The following is a 25,280-nucleotide window of genomic DNA, read 5'->3' as shown; positions in this document are numbered from 1 at the left end:
TGAAGAACAATATAATTAAATAATTGAAGGGGGATTTACACTTTATAATTTGCCATAAAAAGCCGATTTCCACGCATGCAATGAGCTTTATTCTGCAAGTACACAATTAATCCAGAATTCAGTACAAAAAAGTACTGAATCATATTGTTCTCCTTGTCAGAAAGATTAAGTCTTGTGGATGAAATTAAGAGCAGTCCCTGCTCGCTCAAACAGGCATAAGTGATTGGAGAAAGCATTCAACACGCTCATATTACAGCAATAACATCATCTTTCTGTTCTCTCCTAGTGGCTACCAAAGGAAATTGTCATGTCTTTGACCTTTTTCTTAGGAAGTTTCTACTTTTAAGTCTTTTCGAAAGAATAGATGAATGAATGAACAAAGACAACAGGTAAATATTCCAGGCCTTTGGAGAGGCAGCAATGTAGAGTGAGTAAGAACACAGACTCTGAAGCCAGATTATTTGGGTTCACATATCAGCTACACAAATTATTAAATGTATGACCTTGGCCAAGTTATTCAATCACTATGTCCTCAGTTTCCTCATCTGCAACGTGGCGATACTGACAGTACATATATCCTAGAGTTGCTGAGAAGATTAAATGAGGGTCGAGGCGTGACGTAAGGTAAGCCCAATGGATAAGCATGCTACTGTATTACTGTTCTGTTTTTATTGCAGGGTCAATGGAAATATTTGTTTCTGGGCACTGTACTATAAGCTAAGAACAGCCAAAATACTAGGCAAAGTTTAGTTGACAGGAAAGAGCCAAGAGCTCTCAAGAAAAGCTGCTTCAGCCAAAAGCCATCCGAAGAGAAATGATATTGGCTTTAATTTTATGAGTTACAAAGATCTTTTCTTAGCTCCTTTCCTTATTCAAGAAATAGATGGGAGCTGACACAGCAGGGGAGACGGGGGAGAATGGGTAAGATGAAATAGAAGAAAGCAGCTACAATAAAAATGCTTTAAAAGTTTTTCAATTCTTAATTACTGAGTGCTACCATTCATGAGGAATTTTTTAAGGGTCTCAAAGCTATTAAAATGGTAATTAGGTCCCAAGAAAACAAGAACCAATTCAATTACATGCTGGATGCTTTTAAAATTTAAAGCCCTCTATTAAGAGGGTTTTAAATGAAGCACAGTTATAATTACAGGTCCATGACCAACCTTAAAGCCAAAGTGTAGGTTCCTGGCTGACGCTGGCTCTCGCGAATGAGGTAACTCCCCTCAGCCACACTCAAGAGCTGGTCTGCTTCTTCTCGGGAGATCATGCCGTGAAATCTAAGAAAAAAGTCATTTCAGAAACTGAATGCTTTCCACCTTTCTCAATAAAGCAAGATAAAACAAAACCCTCCACCTAGACAAAGTACTGCCATATAATCGAAGGGGAGCAGTTGGGTTTAACTCTGCTTGTGTTTCTCTGGGCCTGGCTCCTGGCCAGCTTCTCTGCGGTAATGAGAACCGCACCAAGGTAGTTCTCCAATCCATTTAACAATTGTGAAATCAAAATTCACATCCATCTAAGGGAAGATCAAACCACCTCTCTCAAGAGGACAATCTCCTTCTTATGTAGCCAGCTGACCATATGGACGTACTAAAAAATATACAGAAATGTGTCCCATTTCCTTCCTTCACGCTAGTGGCACTGCTCCAGAATTTTGGCTCACAGTCTATGTTGGCAAGCTGCCAGGACCCTGGGTTGCCCTTAATTGGCATGATTGCCCAATAATGTGCATAATCTGCATCACTGGATACTCAAGCCAAAAGCAAACAACAGGAATACTTGCTTTCGCTCCCTGCTAAAACCCTATTTTTGATTAACGTGGAAAAAAAGCACGAAGAAAAAAAACATAAATAACACATTCTTTACCCAAAGGCAGTGGATTCATTTATAGCATTCGGACAGGAAACACTGACAAAGAAAGAAAATGTTAGCGGTGACTGCTGATTAATACTAAAAACTAAAAACCACCTTGTATCTGTATGGTGACTTACAATTTACAGAGAACTTACACGGACATTACATCCTTTCAGTAATTCAAGGATAAGTGAACTGAGAGACTGCTCGAGTGAAACCGCGGTTTTTACTGGTATGAAAGAAACAAACGTCATCTGATTATGGAATGATACATTTAAAAGGCCCTGAAACGGCACCTTAATAATTTAGGAACTATACTAGCGGGTAAGTGCTGAGCTTCCGGAGTCGTTCTCGGGGGAACAGTTCTGTCTTTCTCAATTCAAGTCTTAAAACAGTTCATGATACAAATGTTCAAGTCATAACAATCAGGGCAGCTAGGTCTGAAAGGAGACTCCAGGAATTTCTTATTTCCATATATTCCTCAGTCGTTCAGAACCAGGTCCATCAGACTCTGCTGGAGGCAAGAAGATGGTAACCAATCCCTGGTAGTTGCACATTCCATTAGATTAGCATACTGGCATTTTGTTTTACGTTTAAATGACATTAATTAATCAAATTAGTAAAATTTAGTATTTATTTGTTTTTAAAAACTCAATTAATTTAATCTGATGAGAAAATCTCATTAAAGGACACAAGTTTTGGAAAAGAACTTGACAACAAGGGTATTTAAAGAACTGTAAAACTGTTCATATCAGTTGAACCAAAATTTCAACCCCAGAAAAAGCTTTATGCGCTAAGATGTTTCTGATGGTGTTATTTTTAATAATATAGTTTAAAAGCAAACTAAATGCCAGAAGCAGCAAAGTGACGAAATCATGGTACAACTATAAAAACCAGCAGTGGCTCTCCCCAACTTATGTGTCTGTGTTCTAGTCACAAAAGTCTTGAAAACTTAGAATTTTGAAAACATTTAAAATATTTGCTATATACATCACTGTTTATCTGACACGATCATAAGTCTTGAAAAACAAATGATTTTATTTGAAGAATGATGGGATTCTTCATTTTTAGGTGATTTTTATTTTTCTTTCCAAAGGCCTATATTTCTCTTTTTTATATATATACTCAGAAAAATTAGTAGGACTTTAAAAATTATTACATTTTTCATAAAATAGAAAAATGCTCATTAATATTAAGTGGAAAAATCAGGCTGTAAAATTGTAATACCTAATTGTTGTAAAACCATTAGGAAGACAGAGCCTCAGAAGGTAATATTTCAAATTGTGAACATTAGTTATTTCTGCACAGCATAAATTCACTTTTAGAAAATTTGGACAATAAAGAAAAGTGTTACAAAAAGCCACCCATCCCACAGTACATACATATGTGAATATGTATTGATACACTTAATATATACATACACACACAAATATATCCATTTTCCTCATACACATCTAGTATTACTTATCTATATGAATTGCATCTGTATTTTAACATCATTCCATATATACATTTTTCCATGCTATTTTCTTCTCTACACTTATCTTTATTTTCCATATTTTCACTAATTAGAAGAATTCTATTTCTAATGAAAAAAACAATTTAACTCACTCAAACTTGAATACCTCCTTCATCTTGCTTTTATTTTTACTAAAAGCATCCATTTACCTGCCTCTCTTACATATTCCAATCTATAAAATGTTTTCTCATAATCCATACTCACTCTCTTCCATAATACTTTGGTCTGTTTTCAACCTATTTGGGAAGAAAAAAAAAAGATATTTGTGAAAATGCAAATGTCCACAACCTAACTCAAAATTTTGCATTTTGTATTTGTGGCAAATTAAAGCATATATATATAATTAAAGCATATATATAATTAAAGCATATATATATATATATATATAATTATGTATAATAATTATATAGTATAAAACTTATATATATAAATATAATTAAAGCATATTCATATATATATATATATATAGTTACACACACATATATATAATTACTCAGCCATAAAAAAGGATGGGATCTTGCCATTTGTAATAATATGGAGATATTATGCAAAGTGAAATAAGTCAAAGACAAATACCATATGATTTCACTTATAAACAGAATCTAAAAAACAAAGTGAACAGACTCTTAAACACAGAGATCAAATTCATGGTTGCCAGAGGGGAACAAAAGGGAGGGGATGGGTGAAATAGATAAAGGGGATAAAGAGGTGCAAACTTCCGGTTATAAAATAAGTCATGGAGATAACAGGGAATGTAGTCAATAATATTGTAGTAAGGTTGTATGGTGACAGATGGTGACTACACTTATTGTGTTGAGCACCGAGTAACCTACAGATTTGCTGAATCAATATGTTGTATACCTGAAACTAATGACATTCTATGTCAATTACACTTCAATAATTTAAAAAAATAAAAAATAGGGAGCCTGGGTAGCTCAGTTGTTAAGCAACTGACTTTGGCTCAGGTTGTGATCTCACAGTTCATGAGTTTGAGTCCCACGTCGGGTGAACTCGTACCGTGCTTTGGATGAGCTCCAGCCCCATGTCGGGTGAGCACGAGCCCCAGGTGAGCCCCGCTTCAATCCCTCTCTCTCCATCCTTCTCTCTCTGCCCCTTGTGGGATTCTCTCATTCTATCCCTCTCTCTCTCTCTCTCTCTCTGCCCCTTGGTCACTTGTGCCCTCTCTCTGTGTCTCAAAAGAAAAAATTCAAAAATTAAATTACAAACGTTTTAAAATTTTTACTAAAAAATTAAAAATGAAAATAAATATATTTATGCCAATATACACCAATAGAGGAATAAGTAAGCTGATTTATAGTAAATGCACAGCTTGGAGGAATGTGTAGCTCTACAGGGACTAACATGAAGAAGTCACCAAGACAAACCATTAAATACAAACATAAGTTAGGAAATAATTATACAGTATGACACCATTTAGGAAAAGCACATTTACATGTAATGCTTTAATATGTGTTCATAGATATATAGAGTTGTGGAAAAATATATACCAAGTTCCAGTGGTTTCCTTCCAGGACAGTTGGGGAGGAAATGAACTGATAGGCCCATTAGAAAGGCAAAAGAGAGGTTTTAGTATTATCTGTAATATAATTTTGTTTTTCTTTTTTATATATTAAAATTTTTTCTATTGGAGAGAGAGTGAGCACAAGTGGGGGAGAAGGGCAGAGGCGGAGAGAGAGAGAGAATCTTAACCCAGGCTCCATGCTCCGCATACAGCCCAACATGAGGCTCGATCCCATGACCCTGAGATCAAAACCTGACCCAAAACTAAGAGTCAGATCTTCAACCGACTAAGCCACCCTAGCACCCCTGTAATATAATTTTTAAACGAAGAATGCATTCATGCATTGCTGATATAGCCGATATCACCTTTAAAAAACAGAAATCAAGATTAACTTTTGTGTAATTTAATATTAGAGTCTTGGACACATCAGGATCTATTCCCTCAATGGAGTCCCTCAAATCGTAAGATCTTTGGCTGAAGGTAAAAGCGCTTTATCAAGCCTATGGGAATGAAGTAAAATGAAAGGAAAGTTCTTGAATGCACCCTACTCATGGATGAACATTCTCAACAAGTACAAAGTGGCATGGCTGAGGAACTGGTGGCCATAAATGGTGTACCAATCCAATGGTGTTACAACCCAAGACAAACAGTGATTATGTCCTACATTAAATGCACAATAAGCTTCCACTGATTGCCTAAATAGTCATCTTTGTAACACAAGTGATTAGGTTTTACATTGCTGAATAATTATTTTGCTTTACTCAAAGATTTTTTGAATTAAAGGAAATTAGGTAACTTCCTTAGGATGATTAATATTACTGTTAAAATATACAACAAGCCCCAAATAAAACTGACAAACCCATTGCACCTTGTCTGCATTTCTATAATGGAAATATCAAATAAAACAAGTTTAAACTAATTCTTTTTCGCTCTTATCTAGATAGTGAAGGGGTTCAGAACATGCCATTTTAGGGTAAGGATTATTTTGCACTGAAGGCAATTAAGAAACAGCATGGAAGAAACAATTAGCCTGCCCCCTTTCCAACTCAAGGCAGGGCATAAATTTCCCTTTGTAAAGGGAGGGGATAGCTTTACAACAAGGAAGAGATAACAGGGAGAGAAGAACACAATGACTCGGGGAACAACTCTTATCATCTGAGATGACTTGAGTCTGCATAATAAACCTTACCAAACAACCCTTATTTACTAAACATTTCCCAGTCCCCTTCCCACGACTCACCCTAACCCCTCTAAAGCCCAAAACACTTCTGTCTGGTCTCTTCAGCACACTTTATCATCCTTTGTTCAAGTGGTATAGAAGCCACTGGGTGAAACTGCCTCTTTGGGGTTTTCAATTACCTGCTGTGAGCCCCTCCTCCTGTGTGCATATGAAATAGACCTGTTGTATTGTTTTGCTTTTTTTTTTTTAAGTTTATTTATTTTGAGAGAGCGAGCAGGGGAGGGGCAGAGAGAGACGGGGGGGGGGGGGGAGAGAGAGAGAGAGAGAGAGAGAGAGAGAGAGAGAGAGAGAGAGAGAGAGAGAATCCCAAGCAGGCTCTAGGCTGTCAGCACAGACCCCAAAGCAGAACTCCATCCCACGAACTCTGAGATCCTGACCTGACTGAGCCAAAATCAAGAGCTGGACGTTTAACTAACTGAGCCACCCAGCCTCCCCAGAACTTTTCTACTGTTAATCTCTCTTTCATCAGTTCGATTTGTTGCCCCCAGGCATTGAACCTAAGAGGATAAAGGAGAAGTTTTTCATTCCCTACAACAGCATTTAGATTTTTGCTGATGTCTAAGATGTCAATACTTAGGTGGTGAGCTGGAATTGTCTCTTCAAACTCATAGGATAGCATTACTCTGATACATAATCAAATAAAAAAGGGTTAGTAATATAAGTAATGATTATTAATGATCCCAACTGATATACTTTCAAATACATCAAACTGGGAATCTAAATGTCACATGCAATAATAGAAATGTATTTATATGCTTATACAAACATTTGTATAAGCATAAGCTTCTAAGTTTCTAAAAAAATAATTAAAAAAAATAAAGTTCATAATAGTAGTTGAGGGACTTTTTACAGTCTGACATCAATATGACTAAGTAAGACCTGATTTTAAATTAGTACTTATGTTGAATTATTTGCTTTGCTTTCTCTAATTTTCTGTTTAGTTAACATTTTTTTCATGATACCATATCATGGCTACGTAGGAAAAATGGCAAACAAGGGGAACAAAAAAGATTCCAACTAAAAATAAAAGATGTTCATAAAATGCTTTGTAGCTTGGCTGTCATACCTCAGAGACAGAAAGTTTTAGATTAATCTACCATTATTAAATATGACATAAAGTGCAAAGTACAAGAATTCAATAAATAGTAGATGCCATTTTACAATATTTGAAACATCAATGGAATTTGTTACATTAACATTTACTGTAGTTTTGTAACTAATGAACTATTTTTTCTTTTTTTAATGATTATTTTTTAATATACAGTGTTATATGGGGCGCCTGGGTGGTGCAGTCGGTTAAGCGTCCGACTTCAGCCAGGTCACGATCTCGCGGTCCGTGAGTTCGAGCCCCGCGTCAGGCTCTGGGCTGATGGCTCGGAGCCTGGAGCCTGTTTCCGATTCTGTGTCTCCCTCTCTCTCTGCCCCTCCCCCGTTCATGCTCTGTCTCTCTCTGTCCCAAAAGTAAATAAAAAACGTTGAAAAAAAAATTAAAAAAAAAATATACAGTGTTATATATTTTCTTTACATATATATACATATATATACGTATACATATATATACGTATACATATATATCTATACGTATATATATATATACAGATATATACATATAGATATATATGTATACGTATATATACATATAATTTGAGAGAGAGAGAGAGAGAGAGAGGGAGGGAGAGAAAATCTTAAGCAGGCTCCACACACAGTGCGGAGCCACATGGAGGGCTTGATCCCATGACCCTGAGATCATGACCTGAGTTGAAATCAAGATTTGGATGCTCAACTGACTGAGCCACCCAGCCACCAAGAACTATTTTCTTCATATGTAAAACATTTTAATCAAATTCACCAATCACACTCTTTCAAATTAAAGAAGTCTTATTTCTTATCTTATTTTCCACAAAAATAAGAAGAGCTTGTTTAATATATGTTTCTTGCTCTCCAAAGGAAATCTGGAAACTGTAGAAATAAACACTAAAAGCATTATAAATGTTAATTCCCCCCCCTCCTCCCCTACAACGTTATAGACTGACCTTTCAGATTAGTTTTTTTTCACTAAGGCAACTTTATCCCATGACTATAAATCAGAACAGTTGTTCCCCCACCCACAAATTTTTCTAATTTAAATTCAAATTTGAAGAACATGTAATTCTGAAGGCAATGTCACGAGAACAGTGAAGCAGAAAATTCAGAAAATTTCCAAAATGTTTAATCCTGCTCTTTTCTAACAGTGGTATTGACCTGGTTAGAAGTTACAGAAAATTATTATCTCTTTCTTGTTCCCACTGTAAAAATAGTACTTGGAGGCAGGTACTTTAAACCTAGTCTGGAAGTCTATATGATGCTTGTAAAAGTTAGGGTATACATATATGAAATTGTAAGAAATAACAGAACCCTGGCCAAATATTTACTATTTTTTTCAGGCAGCAGTCTAGAGTATATATATAAAGTCTACACACAAAGTACAAATGTTTACAAGTGTCAAGATTTTGTTTTGCATTGTTTTTCAAAGTGGCTCAGTTGTTTAGAGACATAGAAGAGGGGAAAAGGGAGAAAAATACACATTTGGTATTTGTTTCCTACAATGGTAGATTCCGAATTAGTAAGTCACTCAGTACTCTAACTTTGGATCTATTTTAGTTTCCTGTATTAGTCAGGCAGGAGGAAAGGGAGAAGGAAGTGAGAGGAAGAACAGGAGGAGGAATTTTACAACCGCTCAAGGACAATCAAAGACTAGAAATGGAGGGGCGCCTGGGTGGCTCGGTGAGTTAAGCATCCAACTTTGTCTCAGGTCATGATCTCGCAGTTCATGGGTTTGAGTCCCACATCAGGCTCTGTGCTGATGGCTCAGAGCCTGGAGCCTGCTTCAGATTCTGTTTCTCCTTCTTTCTCTGCCCCTCCCCCACTTATTCTCTCTCTCCCCCCCCCCCCCAAATAAATAAACAAAAATATACACACATACATACATACATACATACATACATACAAGACTGGAACTGGATAACCCGGAAGGATGTGCTACATGTAAACAACGCACAGTTTTCCACTGAAGTACAATTTTTTTTCACTACATTTTCTAAATTACTAGGTTTTTTGGACTGCACTTTATACCACAGAAAATATCAACATGGGTAATAGTTAAGCTTCAACAAGCCATAATAATTTAAACTTACAACAACTTAAAAAAAAAAAAAAAACAGTGCCAGCATAGTGGAAGAGTAAGTACACATCAAATAACTACATGGCTGGAAATGACTTCTAGGGAAGAAGTGAGAAAAAAGAGATCAGAAATGTTATAGAACTTACAAAGACTGTTTAATTTTTTATCCTCCATTAACAGTAAGATAAACTTCTAGGTACCTGCCGCCCTCCTCAATTCTGTAGCATTCTTGATGATATTTAGATCAAAGTGAAAAGCGCTAAGAATGCAGCTTCCTTTTCATTGTACTTTAGACTTAGCCAAGAAAACCACTAACCTTCAGCATGCCAAATAGGTTATTTCTCTATTTACTGTCAGATTTCACAAATTCAATGAAGAAAACGTACTTACAGGGGTTTTTTTAAAGCTCTGTAATTACTACTCAGTGACTTGCTAAACACCAGTTATTCAGCTTCCTGATATTAGTTTCTTCTTTTATTAATAGACTGAACTAAAAAAGGATAACAGATAAATTTAAAAACACAAGGTTCTTTGTTCACTACTTTCCCACCTTAGATTAAAGCAATTTGTAGGTTTTGGGAATAGAGAGGTAGAAACCACCAATCTGTTTATGTAACAGTTAATGTGGTAAAGGAGCTCTTTTTGGAATTGTAGTTGTGATCTCCAATTTTATAAATATACTTCTACATTAGGGCATCACAGATTGTGACATCAAAGCATATCTTACTACCCAATTGCTTACGAACGCTGAATTTTAAACAAGAGCAAAAATGACACAAAAAAGGGGCCCTTTCAAAAGTAAAATAAGGTGAAAACAGGCTTCTGAGTGACAGCCTGATTTTAAAATAAATAGTTGGTTTTACTAATTCAACAGGACTAGTCAGCATTCATAAAACAATACTTTCCAGCCGCATACTTTAAGTGTTAAATAACGAATGGTCACAACACCCAAGAGATCTATGAGTATGATAACCTTTATTTTTAGAACCCGAAGTTCTAAAGCTATATATAGCCTGTCAGCATATAGCAGCAATCAGTTGTGAAGCTACAATTGCAATTCAGGTGCTTTCTTCCCACTTCTGAAACAAACTCTTGTGCTCCCACCCAGCAAAATAAGTCCTCTAAAACAGAGTAAACATAAAACAAATGCTTTATACCCCCAATTCATTCACATAACCAATGTCTTTATTAAGCACCTACTTATGTGTCAAGCACTGTTCAAGGCACCTGGGAAATACTGCTGAACAACACAGACCAAGATCCTACCCTCACGGAGCTTATATTCAAGGAAAAGGGTATCGCAATAAACAATAAAGATAATAAATAAGTAAACTACATAGTATGTTACAAAATGAAAAGTGTTATAAAAACAACGTAGAATAAGTAAGAACTGTAAATGCTGGGGGGTTGACACAGTAGAATTTTAAATACAGTGGCCAGGATGGGCCTTACTGACAAGGGAAGACTTAAAGACTATGAGGAGAAATATTAGAGAGAAGAACATTCCAGAAAAAGGAGTTGGTGCAAGGGCTTGGAGAGAGGAGCACAGCTGGAGTATGTGAAAAACAAGAAGGCTGGTCTGGTTGAAGCAGGATGGGCTAGAGAAGAAGAGACAGGGAAACAGTAGGAGGTAAGCACAAAAAAAAATAAAGTGGATGGGGAGATTATATAGGGCTTCAGAAGCCCTTGTAAGGACTTGGCTTTTACTCTGGGTGAAATGGGGAGCCACTGCACGGTTCTGAGTAGAAAAGTGACGAGATCTGACTGAAGTTCTAAAAGGAAACTTCTGTGATGAGAGCAGACTACGAGGGGAAAGATCAGTTAAGGACTATTTCAGTTACACAACTGAGAGATTACTGTATGTTGGGGCAGAATAATTTACGATGACAAATTGGCTTAAATATATACCAACTAGACACAACAGAAGTTTATTTCTTGCTTGTATAACATCTCTAGTGGATTAGTATTCAGGTGAGGAACACCAACATCCAAGCAGCTTCCATCTTTTAGCTTTGCCACCATCTTTTTGAGATCCCCTGTTTTTATCTGAATCCAAGCAGAAAGGAACATAACACAGAGGAACTTAGATGGGAAGGTTTAACGGATCTGGCATTCAAGTTCACTTCTATTCCACAAGAGAACTGTCATATAGATGAAGATGGAGAGATTTAGTCCAACCAGGTTTCTAAAGAAAGGAAGAATGAATTTAGGTGGTTATCTAGCAGTTCTCACAGTTCATACCCAAATGGCAGCCATGGAAGTAAGTGGTAGGATTCTTGACGTATTGTGCACATATTCTGAAAATAGACCCAGTATGGTTTCCTGATTAATCATGGGTTGGTGAGAGGAGGAAAAAAAAAAAAAAAAGAAAGAAAGAAGAAGAAAAAAACCTCAAGGATGATGCATGGTTTTTGATCTAAGCAACTGGAAGGAACAGCCATTAACCGACACGTGGAAAGCTTTGTTTGGTAAAGCAGGTTTGGGGAGGAGGGTAAAGTTCAGTTCTGTTTTGGATGTGTTATATTTGAGATGACATCAAGGAAGGATATAGAAGAAGCAATTGATTACATGGTCTGGAATTTGGGGAAAGAAGACTGGACTGGGAAATGTAAGTTTTATTAAAACCTGAAACAGCAACCTCACCAGGGAATAAATAGAGGCAGAGAAGAAATGAAGATCAAGGATTGAGCCCTAGAACACCTGAACACTGAAGCCAGGGAGAAGACGAACCAGCAAAGGTGACTGTGAGGGCAGGAGAAAAACCAAAAGGCTGTTGTCCTGGAAATGAAGTGAGGAGAGGGTATCGAGAGTCATCATCTGTACCACGTGCTGCTGACTGGACAAGCAGGACTGGCCATTAGATAGAGCAAATTGGAACTCATTGGTGACCTTGCCTCCTGCAGTTCTACTGGAGCGGTAGTGGGTTAACAGCCTGACTGAAGTGGGTTTAAGAGAAAATAGGAGGAGCAGGATTGGAAGCAGCAAGTATAGGTAACAGTTTCAAGTGTTTTCTACAAAGGGGAACAAAGAAATTGGGCAGGGCAGATGGAAAAAGTAGGGGGTCAAGACAATTCTTTAAGATGGGAGAAATAACAGGATGCTTGTGGGCTGATGTAAAAAGCAAAACACTGCTGATGATAAGAGAGGGGAGATTGCTAGGACTGGGTCCTCAAGGAGATGAGAGGAAATGGAATCGAGTGTAGTGGACAGCTTACCATGATTTAGGACAACAGGCAAGAATGCAGAACACGTGGACCCAAACCCTGACGGCTGGGTAGATGTGGCACTGAAAGTTTGTGGAAATCCTCCTCTGATTACTTCCATCAGGAATAAAGTAGGATATAAAATTATGAGCTGGGAATTAGGGGAGGAAGAAGGTATTGAAGGTTTGAGGGGAAAGCATGGTATGATTACCAGTGAGCAGGAAGTAGCAACTTGAGGTTCATAAATTTCTTGTGAAGCCTATTCAGCACTTCGTTTTCCTCCAGCCATATACGGTTTCTTGGAAGTACATGAGGAGTAGGCAGAAGTAGATTTTAAACAGGGTTGTGGTTTTGCCAAGCAAGTATGACATTAGAGAAGATCGCGAGAGGGAAGCAGACTGGCTCGCCATCATCTACCTAGACTTCTCTCTCATTCAGCTCCGTGACTCTCTACTCACCAGAGTCCTGTGAATTCTACCGCTTCACCTATTCCCATTCCCGCCCCTCTTGGTTATTTTCAGGAACAGTGTCGTATTATGTGCCTTCATCGCTTTCCCCTAGGATTATTGTAACCCCTCCTAAACCAGGCTTTTTGTCTCTAAAATGTCCATCTTCCTTTCCAGTCCATCTTCCACACTGCAGACAGAATGTGCTTTCTATGTCTAAGTCCAATCGCATGAACATACTTTCAACTCTCCACAGCTATCAGGATAAACACCCAAGGTCTATGCTTGGAACACGCAAGTTTTTATTAGCGATGCTTGCTTAGCTCTGCGGTCGCATCTGCCACACTCCCACAAGAACTCTGCACTTGCCCTCAGGAACTGCACACGCGTAACCAGGCAACTGCCACCAGATCTGCCGTAATGCTGGATTCATTGCTCCATCCTCTAGCTAGACAGGAAGCTCCTTGAGGAGAGGGGACTTGCTTTATTTGACCTGAATCTCCAAGACTTAGCAGACAGAAGCCCCTGAGAGAATACTGATTCAATGAATAAATACACACAGGCCACAAAAAGAGCTGGAGCCTCTCTAAGAGCTATAGGCATTAATATACGTATTTTTGCAAACCATGTAACAAGAGCATTATGTTGCAAAATAAAGTACGCAACAATATTCATTCATCCAGCAAACATTTATGAGCCTTTATTACGCAGAAGTCATCATAGCCAGGTGCTGAATATAATCTGCCGGGGTGAGACAGTAAGTAATGATTACCGTCAATTTCATACTTCTATAACCAGATTTGAAGAGAGACTTTTTAAAACATGTGCTGGCAAAATGTGTATCAAATATACATCTAACCGGTACTGTGACTAGAATCAGAATACAACGCGAAATGTGTAACTTTCTCTGTATTTCTCATTACACTAACAGCACTGAACTTGAGTTTGATGCATTCTGTCCTGCCTTAGCCTGCCTTACCCATTACCCTGGAAAACACAACTGGTTGTTTTTTCAACAGTTTCAAGAAGCAGCGTCCTCAGAAATGCTATCCAGCTCCCTGCAACACCAGCTCCAAAATGTGTCACAAAGAGCAGAGATTTGGTTTTGCGCACTTAAAAGTCGTAACTACATTCCCACTCTTTGGCTGCCAGAAAAAATAAAAAGTGTATCCATTTTAAGACTTAGTGTTCAAGGATGCTCAAATGCCAAACTAGTTTGATTTACATCATATTAGTACAAATCAACTAAAGATACGGAAGTTCTTTGATATCTCTACTCAAATATACATATTGTGTACCTGTATAATTTATACCTGTATCTGTCTCTCTCTCTCTCTCCCCACCCCCCCCCCCACACACACATTTACTTGAATTCAACCAGGTGCTTGACATAAAATAACAAAATCAGGGTGTCTGGGTGACTCTGTCAGTTAAGTGTCTGACTTCAGCACCTACTTCAGATCCTCTCTCTCCCTCTCTTTCTGCCCCTCCCCTGCTCGCTCGCTCACTCTCTCTCTCTCTCTCTCTCTCCCTCAAAAATAAACATTTTTTAAAAAATAACAAAATCACTTTACATAACTGAAAATCTCATAAGTATATATGTGATATATTTATTATAAGCTATATTTCATTGCATTATATATTTATACATTTCTACATTGACCCAGAGCTGCATACGCAAACATATACACTTTACAGGTGATAAGCGATTTCTAGGGGAAATTCTGATTATGTAAGACTTTTACTTCACGTGCTAAATTCTGAATTCACTCCACTATAAGATAAAACTGCACTCTAACAATATTATTAAGAATCATTTTCAGGTTTTTAAGTATTTGCTTAGTCTCTAAAGCATGCCTAAAATACTTAGTTGTGGACCTGGACATCTTTCCTTCAAAAAGAACTATTTATATTTAAATTTCAACATTTTTCTCCTAACAAATAGCCTTTAATAAAAAACGTTCTCTATTTCAGGGCACTGGGGTGACTCAGTCGGTCAAGAGCCTGACTCTTGATTTCAGCTCAGGTCATGATATCACTGTTCGTGAGTTCGAGCACTGCATCGGGCTCGGTGCTGACAGCAAGAAGACTGCTAGGGATTCTCTCTCCCTCTCTGCTTCTTCCTACTTATGTCCTCTCTCTCTCTCTCTCTCTCTCTCTCTCTCTCTCTCTCTCTCTCAAAAATAATTATTTTTTAAAATGTTCTATATCTTAACACTCATAACGCCAATTGGAAAGATCTTCTGAAATTAGAAAAAAAAGCATTACAATTTTATTTTCTGTTAAATTATGTTATTTCTTACTACCAGATATACTGTGTTTTACGAGTTCTGTCTTCGATAATTTATGATTTGTTTGACCAGTAGAATTCAGGTTTTAAAAAACAGTGTTACGTGTCTTGATCTGATGAATGCTAATAGCAATTCAGCTGAGAAAGTGCAGAATATGGAGCTCATCACCGGGTAAGGGCTTAGACCACAAGAGAAGGTCACAAAACATGGCTGGCAACTAAATGGGAACTCCCTCTGGGTGTGCCTAATTCCCCAGTCTCTGAATTGATAATCTGCAATACAATGCTACAGTTAGAAGAAAAGGGAAGGGAAATGTTCACGTACACATGAACAGGGTCAGTTCTCCCTCTCTTATGACTGCAGACATTTCCTTAAAGACAATGTCATTGGACCATTTTTATAGTTATAATTAGTGCCCATCGAATTTAATAACCTTTATTTAAAAGAACCATCAGTTTATCTACCGCATTAACTTCTCTCTTTTTCTCTCCACATTTCAGTGGTAATTAAATCCTGTTTCCTTTTCCCCCTTAAAAACACAGTGGCCTCTTAGTGCTTAATGTCCCAAATCCAATTCCCCAGTTAAATATTTGAGGTTGAACATCAACTGGTTACTCAGTACATTTTTATCTTTAGTGCTCATCACTCCCAAGGACCTTTAATTCTCCCACACTATTTATCATTTAATCAAGACTAAGACTGAAACTTTCTTTATCCGAGAGGTATTTTACATTAGCTCCATCTCACTGATTAACGCTTTACTTTCATTTCAAATAGATATCTAAGTTATTTGATTGTTTTACAGGAATTTAATGAGATTGAATATTGCTCAAAGTAGGTTATTAGCGTTAGTGACATACTCTTGATATCTATATTTATAAATTTAACATTACAGCAATATTGAGTGGGAATGTCATGTCTTTCAAATGAGACCATTTCTCACTATTATTAATTGTCCATTAGTTATCACCTGGTGAAAACAGAAAGATGTTGTTATTACAGAAGTTGGTCACATACAGAAATATCACTACTGACTTGCTAATTAAATATGCATATTTTATGCATGCATAACTACCCTTTATTAAGCAAAGTTGAGTAGCTAATAGGTTATCAGTTTTGAACAATGTGTGACGGTGGTTACAGTCTGATAGAAGGGCCAGTCCACAGTAAATCCTTTTGCCCACAAAGCAGCATTCCTTGCCCACCAATTTTTTAAAAAATTTTTAAAGTGTATTTGTTTTCGAAAGAGACAGAGCATGAGTGGGAGAGGGTCAGAGAGAGAGGGAGACAAAGGATCAGAAGCAGGCTCTAGGCTCCGAGCTGTCAGCACAGAGCCCAAAGTGGGGCTCAAACTCACAAAGTGTGAGATCATGACCTGAGCCGAAGTAGGACACCGGACTGACTGAGCGACCCAGATGCTCCCCTTGCTCACCAATTTGCCCTTAGAACATGATTACTAACTTCCTGTGAAAGAAACCTAAGCAGACTGAAAACAATTTAAATAAGAAAATTTAGGGGCACCTGACTGGCTCAGTTGGTTAAGCGTCTGACGCTTGATTTCAGCTCGAGTCATGATCTCACAGTTCGTGAGTTCAGGCCCGACATCAGGCTCTGTGTGGGCTAACAGTGTGGAGCCTGCTCGGGATTCTCTTTCTCCCTCTCTCTCTGCCCCTCCCCTGCTCACACACACTCTCTCTCAAAATAAATAAATAAAACATTTAAAAAAAAAAAAAAGAAATTCATCTTTAAAAGAAAACGGGAAAATTTAAGTAAGAAAATCTCAATTGTATCCCTTGTTTTCCGGTACTTATATGCCTTCCTTTAACCAACAGTATAGAATATGACTCTCTTGTTTTTCAGGGCATGGCAGGATTTTGTCAACTACGTCACAAAACTAAATCGAGGGAAATTATTTTCAGAGACTCTAAGAGCCATCCAATCTCCTAGCATTCTATGTCGTCTCTTTGTATCAAGGTGGATCATCAGAAGGCTACAGTTTAGCCCTTTAACAATTAGCTTCAGTAATTTGTTGCTCCTTAATGTTATGCCAGCTGCTATAAGAAACGATCATACAACTACTTTTGCTGTAAGACTGTAGCTGCTCAATGTAAGTAACATCAATAAATGTATTTCATTTAGTAAGCTACATAATTTTTTTAAAGAATTTAGTTCAGGTAAAAACTGGATCTTAGTAGCCTTTCTGATCCTTAAGAATTGCGTACTTTATTACTGTGATTCCCTTTTCACACAATTTTATTGATCCTTAATCAGCACTGCAATCAACCGGCATATATGTGTTTTTTATTTTCCTCAACTTTTCTTTCTGAATTCCTTTTCTTATGTCTTCATTTAGGTGGCCTCAAATTCTGAGAAAGGCAAAGTACAGATATTTCTCAATAAAGATAACTGCGTTAATAACACTTCCAGACTTTTCACAGAACTACTGCCAATATCTTACTTTCTCTTAAAAGTTTAAAAAGTTGTGTCTTGCCAGAGTATAACAAAATGAAACATTTTACTAAATAGCATTTATAAAAAATGTCCACTACTGGGGTGCCTGGGTGGCTCAGTCAGTTAAGCGGCCGACTTCGGCTCAGGTCATGATTTCGCGGTCCGTGGGATTGAGCCCCGCGTCGGGGTCTGTGCTGACAGCTCAGAGCCTGGAGCCTGTTTCGGATTCTGTGTCTCCCTCTCTCTCTGACCCTCCCCCATTCATGCTCTCTCTCTGTCTCAAAAATAAACGTTAAAAAATTTAAAAAAAAATGTTCACTACATATAAAATTATTTCATCATGCTTGATCATGGCACAGTAGCAATAAAATGCAATCATCAAGCACTACCCCCTACACACAGACGTGCAGACTGGATGCCTACAAATACTTAAATTGCAGCAGGACACTTAAAAGATAATCCCATGAAATCCCTGACTAATTTGATAAATTAATTTTACGACTATATGCTTTCAGGGCTGTTCAATGTTTAGCCAGTTTTCACAATAACAGAATCCATTTCACATGTTTTTAAACAATGGAGAAGCCATTCTTTTTAATAGTATATCATCTGAGAAAGTTGTTAGGATTCCCTCTTGCCTAATATATAGTTCATATTCAAATTTCTCTAATTATTCCCAAAACGTGCAGCCTTAAATAGAGAGAGAGTTCTCTGTCTCTACGACCCTCTCAAGGTAGACATACTGCATACGTGGTCATATCTCTTTAGTCTCCTTCATTTTAGAATGTTCCCACCACTGTTATTTCTTTTATGAAAAGGACATTTGCAGGACCGATGTCTTATAGAATGCACACACTTTGGATCTGTCTGATTCATACTTCACAAACAGATTTAAGTGAAGCATTTTTGGCGTAAGTACTATCTAGATGGTATTGTGTTTGCCTCATTACATCACATCCAGAGACACGTCAGTTTGTCCCAATACAGGTAATGCTAAAGTTGATCGTGTAGATAAGGGTGAGCGTGCCAGATCCCTCCACTATAAAAATATATCTTTCTCCTTGCAATGCATAAATAATTAGTAGGGTGATGCCTTAAAACCATGTAAACATTCTCTTCACCTACAGTCTTTTTACTCAATGGTTTTAATGTCCAGTGATGATCCTTGCTTGACTCAATTATCAGCACAATCATTATCACTCCTTCTACATGTTTAGCTATGTTTCTGCTGTAAAGGACTTTATACTCCGTCCCTCTGTTGTTGTTTTTTCTTTGTATTGGGGTAGTTTTTTTGGTAAGCATCATTATGCACCAACAGATTATCTTTTCTGTGTTATCTGCGATAACCCTTCAAGTGGGCTCCTAGGGTCTTTTGACATGTCCCCATCCGTTTGAGTTCTTCTTGCTTTCCGATATAAAAGGTTCTAAGAAGTCATTGCCCCATGTTCTGGAATCAGGAATTCTTGTAAGGAACACTGGCTCCTTTCAGTAGGAGATAGTACTTGGAAACCAAATTTGGGCACCGAGTATGTTTACTCTTACGAGGGCATCACTGCTTCTAAGCCCTTTCCACGGACTGCGATAGAAAATATACTTTTAAAAATCTGTGAATTCACATTTATGCCTCCAACTCGAATTCAAAGCTCCATATTTATATCTCCCACGAACACTGGCTCCCCAAAATCTAATATAGTTACTCATTTGTTCTATCCTGTATCACACACAAAATAATTTCAGAATTACCACACAAAGTGCTACTGACAACAACAAATTGCTAAGTATAAAGATCTCTTTGCAGGTTATGATTCTTAGTACATTTCCCTCTAAGTTTGTATGGTCAGAATAATGTTTATAAGCTATGTAAATTAATTTTGGGGTGAGGATGCTATGAATTTGTTAGGTTCATTTGTTTCTATTTGTATTCAATTTTAGGGTTTGCTTTTTAAATCATTTTTTACTTAATTCTGTTGTTTGGATATGTGAAATATTTGCATAGTTCAAAAGTTGCAACTATATAAAAACATCATCAGAGAGGTCTGACTTCCATCCTTATCCTCCCCACTCTGCCCCCCCGCAGCCCCACCCCTGCCCCACTCCTTACAGATAACTATTTCACCGGTCTCTGGGTTAATCCTTCCCGTGTTTCTCTTTTGCACAAAACGCTTAACTTTCTTCCTATTTTTCCCTTTTTTACTACTAAAAAGGGACCATAATTACCATACAGGCACACCTCATTTTATTGTGCACTTGACAGACACTGGGGATTTCACAAGTTGAAGGTTTGTGGGAACCCTGCATCCAACAAGGCTGTTCATGCCATTTTTCCAACAGCATTTTCTCACTTTGTGTCTCTGTGTCACAATTTGGTAACTCTCACAATATTTCCAACTTTTTCACTATTATTATGTTTGTCATGGTGATCTGTAATCAAGGATCTCTGATGTTAGCATCATCATTGTTTTGGGACACCACAAACCTCACCCACGTAAGACAGCAAACTTCATCCCTACATGTTGTGTGTGTTCTGACTTCTCCACCAACTGGGCATTCCCCATCTCTTTCCTACTCCTTGGGTCTATTCCCTGAGACACAACAGGATAGAAAGTAGGCCAATGAATAACCCTACGGTGGCCTCTAAATGTCCAAGGGAAAGAGTCACACATCTCTCACTTTAAATCAAAAGCTAGAAACAATTAGGCTTAGTGAGAAAGGCACGTCAAAAGCTGAGAGAGGCCAAAAGCTAGGCCTCTTATCCCAGTTAGCCAAGCTGTGAATGTAAAAGAAAAGTTCTTGAAGGAAATTAAAAGAGCTACTCCAGTGAACACATGAATGATAAGAAAGCAATAATGGAGAAAGTTCTGGTCTGGATAGAAGATCAAACGAGCTACCACATTCTCTTAAGTCAAAGCCTAATTCAGAGCAAAGCCCTAACTTTCTTCAATTCTGTAAAGGCTGAGAGAGGTGCGGAAGCTGCGGGAAAAAAGTTGGAAGCTGGCAGAAGTGGGTTCATGAGCTTTAAGGAAAGAAGCCGTCTCTGTAAGATAAAAGTACAAGGTGAAGCAGTGAGTGCTGACGTGGAAGCTGTAGCAAGTTATCCAGAAGATAGAGCTAATGAATGAAGGTGGCTACACTAAACAACAGATTTTCAGTAAAGATGAAACAGCCTCATATTAGAAGAAGACGTCATCTAGAACTGTGAGAGAGGAGAAGTCATTGCCTGGTTTCAAAGATTCAAAAATCAAGCTGACTCTTGTTAGGGGCTAATGCAGCTGGGGACTTTACGTTGAAGCCCATGCTCACTGACCATTCTGAAAATCCTAGGGCCCTTAAGAATTCTGCTCATTCTACTCTGCCTACGCTCTATAAATGGAACAATAAAGTCTGGATGACAGCACGTCTGATTTACTGATTAATTTAAGCCCACTGTTGAGACCTACTGCCCAGAAAAAAAGATTCCTTTCAAAATATTACTGCTCAGTGATCATGTACTTGGTCACCCAAGAGCTCTGATGGAGATGTACAATAAGAATGATGATGTTTTCAGGCCTGCTAACACAATATCCATTCTGTAACCCATGGGTCAAGGAGTAATTTTGATTTTCAAGCCTTATTACTTAAGAAATACATTTCATAAGGCTATAGCTACCATAGATAGTGATTCCTCTATAGATCTGGGCAAAGGAAACTGAAAACCGTCAGGAAAGGATTCACCATTCCACATGTCACAAAGAACACTCACGATTCATGGGAGGAGGTCAAAATACCAACATTAACAGGAATTTGGAAGAAGTTGATTCCAACTTTCATGGGTGACTTTGAGGGGTTCAAGACTTCAGTGGAGAAAGCAACCACAGATGTGGTGGACACAGCTGAAGAACCAGAATTAGAAGTAGAGCCTAAAGATATGACCGAATTGCTGAAATCTCATGATAAGACAGGGGAGTTGCTTCTTGTACATGAGGAAAGAAAGCGGTTTCCTGCGATGGAATCTACTCCCGATAAAAATGGCATGAACACTGTTGAAACGACAAGGATTTAGAATATGACCTAAACTTAGTTGACAAAGTGGCAGCAGGGTTTGAGAGGATTGACTCTTGATTTTCAAAGAAGTTCTGCTTCTTTCAAATGCTCCTCAACAGCATTACATGCTACAAACCGTACGTGAAAGGAAGAGTTCATCAATGTGGCAAATTTCATTGTTGTCTTATTTTAAGAAACTGTCACAGCCACCCCAGCCTTCACCAGCCACAACTGATCAACTGCAGCCATCAGTATTGAGGCATGAACCTCCACCAGCAAAAAGATTACAACTCACTGAAAGCTTACATGACAGCATTTTTAGCAATGAAGTATTTTTAAATTCATGTGTGTAAATTGTTTTTAGACATGATGCTATTGCATGCTTAAAAGACTATAGTATAGTGTAAACATAACTTTTATATGTACAAAAAAACAAAAAAATTCATTTGACTCTCTTTATTGCAATATTGGCTTTATTGCAGTGGGTCTAGCCAAATCTACAATATCTCCAAGGTATGTCTGCGTATACACTTTCTATCTGGAAATCATTCTGTATCGGCTCACAGAAACTTCCTTATTCCTTTTAATATCACAGTTTATTCACAGTCTCCTATGGACTGATATTTAGGTTTTTTTCCTAATATTCTGCTATTACAAATAATCCTCTAATAAAAAACTTTGGGTGTATATAATTCCATATTTGTACAGGTAATTCATCAGGGTAAATCACTAGAAATTGGGACTGGTAGGTAAATGCAGGTATCGATTTGTCAGATACCACAAAATTCTCATAAAATGTAACACTTCACATTCCCATCAGCAATATATGAGAGTGTTTGTTTCTTCACAGACTTACCAACTAAGCATAGTCTAATCTTTTGAACTTTTGCCAATCTAAAAAGGTGGAAATGGTCTCTCTGTGTATTTTAATTTGCATTTCTCTTATTGTTTGTGAAGTTGAACATCTTTTCAGTACTGAAAATACGGTGATAAGTACCGTTCATGTCCTCTGCTCATTTTCAAAACCACAATATAAATCTTTCTTTTAATGGAAAAGTTACTTCAATAATGCCTTCAAACTTTACTGAAGAATGTGTGACTTAACCGAGAAGAATACTAACATCACTTGAAACTACACTGTCACATTCTATACTCCAAATAGTCCATTAAAAAGTGACAGTGCAACTGAGGAGAACGTTAAGAAAGATGCATTCAAGTACAACTTTATGAAGCTAACTAACATAACTGGCCAATCCCACAAATAACCATGCCACGGGAGGAAGGTGAAAGTTTGGTAAACAGATGACCGAGAGACATTTTGGTTTTTTGTTGGTTTGTGGTGGTTGTGTTTTTTTCAGATTTTAATTTAAATTCTAGTTAGTTAATATAGAGTGGAATATTGGTTTCAGGAGTAAAAGACAGTGATTCATCACTTGAGAGACACGTTCTTATAACAGTCGCATCACACCCACCTCATTAGTACAGGTAATTCTTCGAGGATGAGGGGCTTCCTGCTGCAGCTGATATACTGTAAAGACAGAAAGTAAATCATTCCACATCAGCTCACAGATATCTTCCTCGTTCTTTTTGGTGTTATAGGTTGTTCAGTTAACCTATGTCTCTCCTATGGCAGACACTTAGGTTTTTTCTAATATTCTGCTATGACAAACAATTCTAAATTGCCCTTATGTAGAAAGCATAAATATATTAGGAATCACAAACTGGCTGCTTTTTACAGAAAACTGTGGTACAGTTCTATTTGTTATTAAATTAAAATCTGTTAAGAGCAACACGAAGAAAATAAAACAAACTAAACTTAGTGAAAGCCCAAAGGCAAGCATAAATAGAAAAATCATAATCCACACAAATGTCTTTTTACCTTGTAACAAATTAGTACTGGGTATTTGGCTGTGTTCTCCAAAATCTGGCCCTTTATTTTCCTGAATTCTTGGTGGTTGTATTACATAAGGCATGTCTCTAATAGAAGCAAATAATGGTTATATATGTGTATATTTTTTAATTTTTTAATGTTTGTTTATTTTTGAGACAGAGAGAGACAGAGCATGAGCAGAGGAGGGGCAGAGAAAGGAGACACAGAATCCGAAGCAGGCTCCAGGCTCTGAGCTGTCAGCACAGAGCCCGACGAGGGGCTCAAACTCACAGACCAAGAGATCATGACCTGAGCCGAAGCTGGACGCTTAACTGACTGAGCCACCCAGGCGCCCCAATGATTATCGATTTTTGAAGCACATTATTACATGTCAAACTTGAAACTAAAATTAGGATTATGGTAGAAGTAACAGATGTGTTTTTCTCCCCTATTTATATTGCAAACATCTATCTTCAAAGATAATCTCCCCTAAAAACAAAATTTCTGAGCCAAAGTTACCACTTCTTCAAATAGAGTAAATGCAGCAAAAGAAGGAATTCAGATACTGAAATAATTTGCCAAGGAAAGGATAATTTTCAGAGTATCTGAAAATGAATCAGTGAAAATTACACCAATACCACGACATTCTAGCCTCACTTCCGGTTGATTTGTAATGAAGAAAGAATGAGAATAGAACACGGTGGTCATCAGAGAAAGTATGTTTATGTATATCTAAGTTTATCTCTGGGAGGGAATTTTTCTTCTCTTTCTACATATATAATCGCATATTATTGAATTTAAGCGTGCTTGGGTGGCTCAGTTGGTTAAGCCTCTGACTTTGGCTCAGGTCATGTCCGACTTGGGCTCCGGTCATGATCTCACAGCTTTTGAGTTCGAGCCTCGTGTCAGGTTCTGTGCTGACCGCTCAGAGCCTGGAGTCTGCTTCGGATTCTTTGCCTCCCTCTCTCTCTGCCCCTCCCCCACTTACACTCTTTGTTTCTCTCTCAAAAATAAATAAACATTAAAAATTTTTTTGTAATAAATAATAAAAATCCTCAACTTAGACTTCTTGCTAGTTCTATTTTCCTATTGGTTCATATTTGTAAAGTTTTAGAATTATCCTGCGGGGAGCTCAGGCATTGAGGTTACTAAAAAAAAAACCAAAAAACAAAAAACTGAAACTCAGTAGCAGAATTGTCTCCAAAAATAAAAATAAAAAAAGAAATATGCCATTTTTTTAAAATGATGACTACTAGGAGACATTTGGAGATACAGAAATACAAACTGCCTATACTACATTTAGTGATCAATATTCTTCAGAGGAAAAAAAATCATCACCATGATTCCATAACAGTGTGAGGCTTCATAGATGCTCTTACATAAAAAATGTGCAAGGTACAAGTCAGAACAAAGAGAACAAAGGTAAACTGAAAACCAGAAAATGCAGACAAGAATTTTAAATAGGTTTTTAGCCAATGATATTGCGAGACAAATTTTTAAGAAGAACATTAGTCATTTTTATACATTCTTTCAACTATACTTCCCATAAACAAAAAAGGCACAGGCAGGGGTGGGGAAAAAGTCTCTATGGCAATATTTCTAGAGATTATTCATATTTTGCTTACTATAAGTAGCCCAAAGTAGCAACCTGCTGAAATAAAACTATCTGTTGTTCTGGGAACACAAAACCAAGAATCTGAATAG

At 37.5% G+C, this 25,280-nt stretch overlaps 1 protein-coding gene across 2 annotated transcripts in view; it reads right to left on the bottom strand.

The window, feature by feature from the left end:
- Positions 1 to 25,280, bottom strand: part of CHN1 (chimerin 1) — a 202,340-nt gene that overhangs the window by 128,233 nt on the left and 48,827 nt on the right. The window contains exons 4-6 of one of the 2 annotated variants that reach the window (XM_019460115.2): positions 23,179 to 23,234; positions 3,578 to 3,609; positions 1,164 to 1,277 (exon numbers count right to left, since the gene is read on the bottom strand). In XM_019460115.2, the coding sequence (XP_019315660.1) occupies positions 1,164 to 1,277; positions 3,578 to 3,609; positions 23,179 to 23,234 (202 nt within the window). Of the gene's footprint in view, positions 1 to 1,163; positions 1,278 to 1,353; positions 1,500 to 3,577; positions 3,610 to 23,178; positions 23,235 to 25,280 lie in introns of those variants that run through there. The other variant, XM_019460132.2, reaches the window with a different exon arrangement.

The sequence above is a fragment of the Panthera pardus genome, unplaced genomic scaffold (assembly GCF_024362965.1).
Source record: "Panthera pardus isolate Hobbes unplaced genomic scaffold, ASM2436296v1 HiC_scaffold_10, whole genome shotgun sequence".
NCBI classification, from domain to species: Eukaryota; Metazoa; Chordata; class Mammalia; order Carnivora; family Felidae; genus Panthera; species Panthera pardus.
Note: the sequence above shows the minus strand (reverse complement) of the source record. Positions and strands in the feature narration are given on the sequence as shown.